The sequence below is a fragment of the Emiliania huxleyi genome (genome assembly GCF_000372725.1).
Source record: "Emiliania huxleyi CCMP1516 unplaced genomic scaffold EMIHUscaffold_27, whole genome shotgun sequence".
Taxonomy (NCBI): domain Eukaryota; phylum Haptophyta; order Isochrysidales; family Noelaerhabdaceae; genus Emiliania; species Emiliania huxleyi.
This window is the reverse complement of record NW_005200011.1, coordinates 860,758-869,428: the sequence shown is the minus strand read 5'-3', so window position 1 is coordinate 869,428 and position 8,671 is coordinate 860,758. Positions and strand designations below refer to the sequence as shown.

Sequence of the window (8,671 nt, the reverse complement as noted above, 5' to 3'; positions counted from 1 at the left end):
GCTACACATATCACGCCCGGGCTAGGCGTAGCTCAGAGGATCGACCCCTCCGAGCCCTAATGGAGCCCTCTAGCCCTCCAGCCCTCCCGAGCCCTCCGAGCCCTCCGAGCCCTCTTGGGGGGCAGTCACATAAGCCGCGACTTCGTTTTCTTTATCTTTTTGCGACCCCTCCCGGAGGGCCCTTCCGACCCCTCTCGAGCCCTCCCGCCATGAAGATCCTCCCCTGTCCGACCGTCCCTCCGAGCCCACCCGGCGTCCGGGGAGGGGGTTAGCCCTGTGGAGCCCTCCCGACGCCGATCCGACGGGGACCCCTCCAGCCCTGTGGGCTGGCGAGCCCTCCGGTCGGAGGGGTGGAAGTGGGAGCGGGCTCGAAGACGGACCTCTCTCGCTCCGGGAGGGTGGAGGGGTGGAGGGTGGAGGGGTGGAGGGGTGGTTGAGCCCTCTAGCTCTATCGATATAGCCCTACCCCTCCCGCCGTTTTAGGGCCTCCCCACCCGCTATGTGAACTCACATTGCTGATACCTGCCGGAAGATGCAGTAGTACTGCCGCAGAGCACGCGCGGAGCGCGCCGCTGGAAAGCACGCGCGGCGGGCACAACTGCCCCGGCAACAGGCTACAACACATGGCCCAGCGAACCGAGGTACGAGGCGGGTACAGTGTCGGGTACCGCCTTAGCAAACACGACCGGACTGGGAGCATTCATGGCGCACCGGCCCTACCTCATTACCGCGCGGGAGCAGCACCCCGCGCTCCAGCCTAGCGGTGCTGTCCAGCAGCACCCGCACGGCGGGCGCAGGCGGTGCGCTCAGTACTCGCGCGACGGCAGGCCGCAACGCGGCGCCATCGTCATCATCTCCCTCGACTACGAGGCTTCCTCTGCGCCGCTGACGGCAAACCTCGCGAATTGGGGCTCAAGCAGGCCCGGCCCGGCCGGTGCCGAGAGCATCGCCACCTTTTGAGGCGCCTCCCCCCGGTGCAGCCCGCTCGGGGGCTGCGACCGCTCGCTGCCGGGGCCGACGATCGCTCTCCTCGACGTGGGGGTCAGTGCCTCGGCGAGCGACGTGAGCAAGGTCCCCGAAGCCGCCCGCACCCCACTTGAGCTACCCCCAGCCCGCATGTCGACTTGCGACGGCAGACCGGCCAGCAGGCTCAGCGCGCCATGGCTGAGCATTGCCATCTTGTTGGGCCTCGAGCGCGCCAGGTTGAAGAGGGCCCAAGCGGCCTGCTCGAGAACCTCGCGCCGGGCCGAGCGCAGCAGGTGGAGCAGCGGAAGGACCATCTCGGCGCCAAACGCGGGGCTGCCCCGGGGGGGTGGCGCCTGGCCGTCGATGCAGAGAGAGAAGTTCACGGCCATCCACGTGGCCTCCTGCTGGACGCTGTCGCAGTCTGAGCCGAGGAGGCTAGCGACGACAGGCAGCGCGCCCGCGCTGACCAGCTGCATCGCGACACCGACCTCGTACGACAGGTTGACTATCACCCGAGCCACCGCCTGCTGCACTTCGTTGGATTCGGAGAGGGCACACCGGAGGATCGCCTCGCCGCCGCCGTGCGCCATCGTCTCCGCCCGGTTTTCTGAGGTGACCACAAGATTGGAGAGCGCACGAGCGGCCTGCGTGAGCGAGTGATGCGTGCCGGGCGCAGGATCTCTGAAGCTGTCCAGCAGCGCCGGTATCGTGCGCTCCCGTGCGATCTCCTGTCGGAATTCGGGGTGTACGGCGAGGTTGGCGAGGGTCCAGAGCGCTTGCATCCGCACGCCGTCCGACTCGGAGCGCGCAAAGGTCACCAGCAATGGGACCACGTTGGCGCGCATCAGCGTGGCAGTGAGCTCACTCTGCGATGAGAGGTTTGCGAGGCCCCACGCCGCCTCCTCTTGGTGCCCCAGGTCGGCCGAGCGCGCGTATTGCAGCAGCAGCGGGATGCCGCCGTCCAGGGTGAAGTCCCCCGAAATGTCGGTGTCAACCGCGAGGGAGGCAATGACCCAGCCCGCGTTTTTGTAAATGCCCTCGTGCTCCGACCGCAGCGGCGCCTGCAGCAGCGCGATGCCCCCCAGCTCGACGAAGCGGGCTCTCGCCCGGCGGTTGGACACCAAATTTGCGACCGCCGCGAGCGCAGCGTCGGCTGTCGGCCCCCCCTCGGCAAGCATGGACGTGAGGGCGCACAGCGCCGAGGAGTCCAGGACGGCATCCTGGTGTGGGGACGCGGTAGCCGATACTCTGCCACACCGCGGACAGGGGAAGGGGGGGGGGGAGGCTGGTGCGCGCGCCTCGAGCTGGTCACAAATCGCGAGGTTCCCGAGTGCGAGCGCCGCCTGCTCCCTCACGCCCTCGGCCCTGTGCGCCTCAAGGCACGCCTCGACGAGGTCTTGAATGTGCGGCGCCATCGCTAGGCGCACCGTGTCGTTCAGCGCCGCCAGGTGCTTGAGCGAGCAAGCCGCGAGCCGGCGCACGGCTGAATCGAGCCATACGTCGCGCAGGATCGCGACGAGCTCGCAGCTCTGCCCCTCGCAGGGGGGCCAGGAGCAGCTCTCTGGGCTGATCTGCGTCAGGAAGGCCATACTCTGCACCGCCATTCGCAGGCACAGCTGCAGCCGCCCGCGAGCCTCGCGGCAGACATCAGAGGTGCCGCTGCTGCTGCCGCTGCCGCGCTCAATCCTCCGCTCAGGCGGCGGCCGGAGCCGCTCGAGCCGTTCCCGGCACAGCCGCAGGATGCGCACCAGTGCAGCCATGGCGTTGGCTTCCAGCACCCCTTGCCTGAAGCCGTCCCGCTGCGAGATCATCTCGAGTAGCTGGAGGACTTGCTTGGGCGCGTCCGAGGCGCCGCCGTGCGCACCTGCGGCCGGCGCTTGGCCGTGGTCGGAGGTGCCGGGCCGCGCGGCAAGGACCGCGCCACAGTGCAGTCGCACAGCGGCGCCAGCGGCGGCACTTCTCAGCGGGATAGTAGCATTTCTACGCGGCGTATCCCGGGCACATTTCTCTTTCGCCTCTCCTGCTCTCGGCTCTGCGCCATCACCTTTCTTGTCTCGCAGCGCGCGCAGCAAGAGCGGCTCCGACAGGAGCGGTACCAGCCGGCCAGCGAATGCGCGTGCAGACGCGAGGAAGGCCTCGTGGGTGGTGTCAATCGCAGCGCTGGGCGGCAGTCTCGCCGCCTGCGCCTCCTGCGCGCGCTGTTTGCTCAGCATGCGCATCAGCTTGCCCTCGAGAGCACTTATTGCCTGCCGCGTGGTAGAGCCGCTGGGTGTGACGGTAAAACGGGCGCTTGGGAAGGGGGATGGAGGCACCTGTTCCAGCCTCCTTCCGTCGCCCTTGTCTGCGCACTCCGCGCCTCCTGAGACGTCCTCCTGCGACCTTTTCCTGCGAGGCAGCGCGGCGCGGGTGGTGTGGGTGTGGATGCCGGGGCGGGGCTCGTCTGACACACGAGCGCTTGGGCTGAGACTGTGCGCGCCTGGATACGCCTGAGCTCGATGGTGCCTCCGCCGGCCCTGAGCGCAGTGAGGTGAGGTGCAACGACTGCCGCAGCATCGGAGCTGACATTGTCCGGCGGCAGGGTGCACGCGGGGACACGGCGAGATCGACCTTGCACGAGGGCAGAATGCATGCGCCCGAGGGCGCGGTGGATGGACCATCAGCCTCCCCGCTCAGAGCGTGGAGGAGGGAGGCCGCGGCCCCCTTCGGTTCGGGTCGATGGTAATGGCCGCGCCGCAGCGATCCAGGAGAAGAGTCCAGCCCTGGCGAACCGCAGCTGGTCAGGTCGGAAAGTTGGACCGTCGCGGGGCGCGCAAGCGGGTCTGATTGATCCGGGTCGGTGATCAGGAAGAGCGGGCAGGCGCCCCTCGGATCTCGCTCCATACTATGATGTTCCACGAGCTGGCTCAGCCAAGTCTCGCGACGAGGGGGGACCTAATCCCGGTGCCCGGTCATTCCGCCTCCCCCGTGCGAGATCGATTCAGATGTCGTGCTCGAATTTGCCGCCGTCCTCCCCAGGCCCGGATTCGATCGATTCAGATGTCGTGCTCGAATTTGCCGCCGTCCTCCCCAGGCCCGGATTCAGTGTCGTCGCAGACGAGGCCGAGGAGAGAGAGCGACGAGACAGAGGATGAAGCGACAGGAGAGAGAACTACGCGCGTGGGACGACCGCCAGGTGGCATGAAAGGTTGCAGCGAGCGAGAATCGGCGAGGCACTGGGAAGAGAGATAGGAAGAGGCAGACGCCCACCCAAGGGTGGGCGACGGCTAGCACCACACTCCTCTCCTTATCCTGTGTTTTCTTGGTTTGTTTCGTGTGCGGATTCTGGCGTTCAGCGACGTTGTTGAGTGCTTGAGTGGGCAGAGTGGCAGAGAGAGAGAGAGAGAGAGAGAGAGAGAGAGAGAGAGAGAGAGAGAGAGAGAGAGAGAGAGAGAGAGAGAGAGAGAGAGAGACAGAGAGACAGAGAGACAGAGAGAGAGAGAGAGAGAGAGAGAGAGAGAGAGAGAGAGAGGGTATTTCTTCTTTCCGAGGCCTGACGCTGGGGCTGACCCTGTCTGGTATAGCCCCAGCCGACTCCGCTGCGAACTCGCGGGGGCTCGGCTCTTGGGGACCTCCTCCCCCGCTTCTCTTCCCACATGACTCCCCACATGACAGCTGTGGAAGCGGCGCGGCAATAGGAGACAGGCGCACTGACCTGCCATTCGCATGCCCGCCGCCTCTTCTTCACCGGACGCCGCGGCGCGGCCCAAGCGCGAGCGGAAGAAGCAGGTCACCTACGCCGAGCGAACTGAGGCGGAGTTCAACGAGCGGCTGCCCACCCGGCCGGTGCGTGCAAAGAAGAAGCGTCCGGTGGACGAGTCTCCTGATGGCTCTGATGGCGGTGCGAAGCAGCGGCGGCGGCGGCGAATCCGGCGGCGTGAGCGAGGTGAGCAGGGCGCGGCAGCGGCCGATGGCGAGTGGCGTGCCGAGCGGACCAGCGCACTCGAGCCGCTGCTGCGAGCGTCGCGGGCCGCCGCAGAGTGGGGGTGGCGGTCGGCGCTGCCCGCGGGGAAGCCGCTCTGTCCGCTCTACTACGGCTGCCCCGAGCCGGATGCGTACTTTTGCTGCAGCCGGCATGCCATGTTGTGGCGAGCAGGCAAGCTGAGCCGCAGCCTGATGCCCGCATCGCTCGCTGCGTCCGCGCCCGACCCGGCATGGGTGCGGCCGCGTGAGAAGGCGGAGGAGCAGGCCGTTCGCGCCGAGGCGAGCGCCGACGGCTGGATCGCCTCCTCAGCGAGTAGCACTGGCCGACGCGCTGCGGTGGGCGCCGCGGGCGCGAGCGCCGATGGAATGGCGCGCTTGGGCCCTCTTCTCCGCCCCTCCTCTCCGCCTCTCCTCTCCACCTCTCTCCTCTGTCATTCTCTCTCCGCCACTCTTCTCTGAACCCCCCCCGCCCCCCGCCCCCCGCCCCCCCTCGGGCTGGGCCGCGGGTGCAGTCGGCGCTTAGCTCTCCCGACCCTAGCCCTCCCGGACTGCACAGGTGCGCGGGATGGCGTCGTGGGTACGCTCGGTGGGCGAGGAGGGCGAGGAGGCGGGTAGCGAGGGCGAGGAGGGCGAGAGCGGCGAGGAGGAGAGCGAGGAGGGGGAGAGCGAGGAGGAGGCGGAGGAGGTGGACGGCATGGAGATGGAGGAGGAGGAGGGCGAAGAGGATGTTGACGACCGGGAAGACGCGACGGGGGACGAGGGCAGCGACGACGGCGAGTTCGATAGTGGCGACGATGCCGCCGCGGAGGAGGAGGGCGACGCGCCGCCATCGGTGCCGCCGAGCCCTCCTGCTGCAGACTCCGAGGGCGAGGGGGCGACGGCCGGGGTGAGAGTGGCGGAGCAAGCCGGTGCCGCTGAAGTCGGACCAGGGTCAGAAGGGGCAGAGGCCGCTCGCAGCGCCCCGGCCGATGCGACGCTCGACGCCGCGGCGGCCGCTTCGCCCGGCGTTGAGTCTGCGGCGGTGGCGGCGGCGGAGGCGGTGTCTGCGGAGGAGGGAGCGGCGCTGCTGGCTAGCGGTGGCGGTGCTGCGGCGGCGGGCGAGCGCGACGTCGGAGCGGACCAGCCTCGGAGCGGCACCCTCCCTTGGAGCGGCCCTGCGAGCGGCAAGCGGGCGCGGTCCGACATGGAGGCAGCTTCGGCCGGCGGCGGAGGGACGGCCAGAGAGGCGCAGCCGGGGTGCGACGAGAATGGCGTCGCGACTGGCGAGGGAGAGGAGGGGGCGGCGGAGGAGGGCGCTGTCGCTGCAAAGCTGGCTTCGCGCAAGGCGTCCGAAGTGGCGTCCGCAGGCAAGGCCGCCACAGCGCTTTCCGGCGGCGGCACCGGGGCGGCGGTGCCCCTCGACGCGCCCGCCGCCGCGCCCGCCGCCGCGCCCGCCGCCGCGCCCGCCGCCGCGCCCGCCGCCGCTGCACCGCCGGGGGCGTGGGAAGCAGGCCACAAGCGTGCGCCCGGCCAGCACGAGAGGGCGCAGGCGGCCGCCCTGCCGCTAAGAGACTAGAAGCCACTCCCCCCCCGCCCCCCCCCCCCCGCCCGCCCGCCCCCCGCCCGCCCATCCAACACCAGCACGCTCTCTTCAACACTCTGCCTGGCGCCTGCCACACACACCGCGACGCACGGTCGCACACTCTCACCCGACCGCACTTGCTCGCCGCCTAAGACCCGCCCTGCCCTCACAGGAGCTGCTCTCGGCGCTCGCTGACTGCCTCCTCTGCCGCGCCGCCGCGAGCCTGGCGCGCTTGGCTGCGCACCCGCACGCCCCCCCCTTCTCCGCACCCGTCGACACGGCCGCCTTCCCCGACTATGTCGAGCGCGTCGGCCAGCCGCTCGACTTGCGCACCATCGCAGAGGGCCTCGCCATGGGGGCGTACGGCTTTGGCTTCGACGGCGAGGCGCGGCACGCCGCCGACGCGCTCGCGCGCGACGTGCGTCGCGTGTGGGCGAACTGCCGCGCCTACTGCGCGCCGCGCTCGGCCGTCCTCCGCTTGCTGCCCCCCCTCGAGGCGGAGTTTGAGGCGGCGTGGGGCGCGCATGGTCGAGCGGCGCGAGCAGCCCGACCGATGCATCCGTCACTTGCAGTGCGTGCATTGACAGGCGCGTACGTCGAGCGTCGCGAGCCGGGCTGGATGGCGCACCTCGCCCCCGCAGTGTCCCTCGTCAAGCTTCCCTCGGGCGGCCGCCTCCCGCGTCAGGTTGCAGCGGGAGACTCGGCGGCGGCCGTGCCGCGCCGCTTCCGGCAGCAGGCGGTCGCGCCGCCCGCCGACATGTGCGAGGCCGAGGTGCCGGCCCTGTTGGTCGGCGGGCGGCGGAGGGGCACTTGCTCACACGTGCTGCTTTGGAATAGTTGGCGGCCCTCCAGGCGGGCGAGCGGCAGCGGCTGCTCGAGGCGGCGCTACCGAACCGCGCCCCGCCGCCGCCCGGCTGGAGCGCGGCGGACGTGGGCGGGGCGCCGTGGCACATGCAGCGCGAATACACCGACGGGCTGGTGCGCATATGTGCACACCTCACGCATATAGCCGGGCTGAGATTTCGTAGCACATCCCCCTCTCCCCCCCTTCTCGTCCACCCCGTTCCCCTCTCCCCCGTTCCCCTCTCCCGCGCTCTTGCCCCCTCTCGCTTCCTCTCACTTCCTCTCGACGCTCCCGCCCTGAGCCTCTCGCACCGCCTGTGAGCCCGGGGGGGCCTCTGTGGATCCGATCTTGTCGCCCGGATCCCGCAACTCTCAGGCGCGCGAGGCCCGTGCCGCGGGCGAGGCGGCGATGCGGCGCGTCCTCGACGAGGAGGGGCGCGAGACGCCCGTGCGCGGCCGCATCGCCGACAAGCCCGTCCAGAGCTTGCGAGTCGTGACAGCGGCGGTGGGGCGTCGAGTCGTCTGCCGAGGCACTGGAGTGCGGGCGGACGACGTCGCGCGCGGCTACTACCAGAACGACGGGCGGATCCTCGACGACGCGTCGCGGCTCGTCCTCAAGCCGCTCGACTTCGCCGCCGCCGCGGGCAACACCTCGAAGCGGCCTTTCGCAACCATCACGCTCGAGTCGGAGCCGGAGTGTTCGCTCCACTCCCTCGCTGAGGCGCACGGCGTCACAACCGTCGCCGCGGAGAGCAACCCGCAGAACGACCCGCACTGCCTGATTTGCGCGGGCGGCGAGTCGCTGCAAGGCAACGAGATCCTGCTCTGCGACGGCTTGCGTTGCACCAACTGCTACCACCAGCGCTGCTGCGAGCCCGAGGTGGAGGCGGTGCCGGAGGGTGCGTGGCTGTGCCCAGAGTGCGTCGCGCGTGGCAACGAGGCGGACCCGCAGCCGAGCTCGGCTGCGCTGCACTGGGAGCAGCGCCCGCTCAGACTTGAAGCTCTGCACACAGGTGGACCCGGAGGTGCTCGAGGACGCGCGCAACGCGGCCGACGCGGCTGGCGGCGACGAGGCCATCGTGACGGTTCGCAACGACGGGCGCGGCTTGCAGGCGGACCCGTTCCCTCCCCCGGCCTCCCGCCGCCGCCGCCGCCCTCCCCTCCTAAGACACACCCACGGCGCGCCCACAGGACATCGACTTGCTGCACGACTTGCTCGAGCTCATCGACTCGTCGCTGCCGCTCATTGGCCGCGCGAACGCCGCAAAGGCGTCCTCTGCCCCGGGCACAGCTCCCACCCCTATCTCCCCCCACTCCTCATGGCGCGCGTGGGCCAGGAGG

General features: G+C 70.0%; 1 protein-coding gene across 1 annotated transcript; it reads right to left on the bottom strand.

Annotated features, from left to right (window-relative positions):
- Positions 1-863: 863 nt before the first annotated feature.
- EMIHUDRAFT_206817 (hypothetical protein) lies at positions 864-3,531 on the bottom strand (the record flags this gene model as incomplete). The annotated part of the gene is made up of 5 exons (XM_005777089.1): positions 864-2,186; positions 2,322-2,830; positions 3,011-3,212; positions 3,279-3,351; positions 3,434-3,531. The coding sequence occupies 5 exons, from the start codon at positions 3,529-3,531 to the stop codon at positions 864-866; spliced, it is 2,205 nt and encodes a 734-aa protein (XP_005777146.1).
- Positions 3,532-8,671: the final 5,140 nt, after the last annotated feature.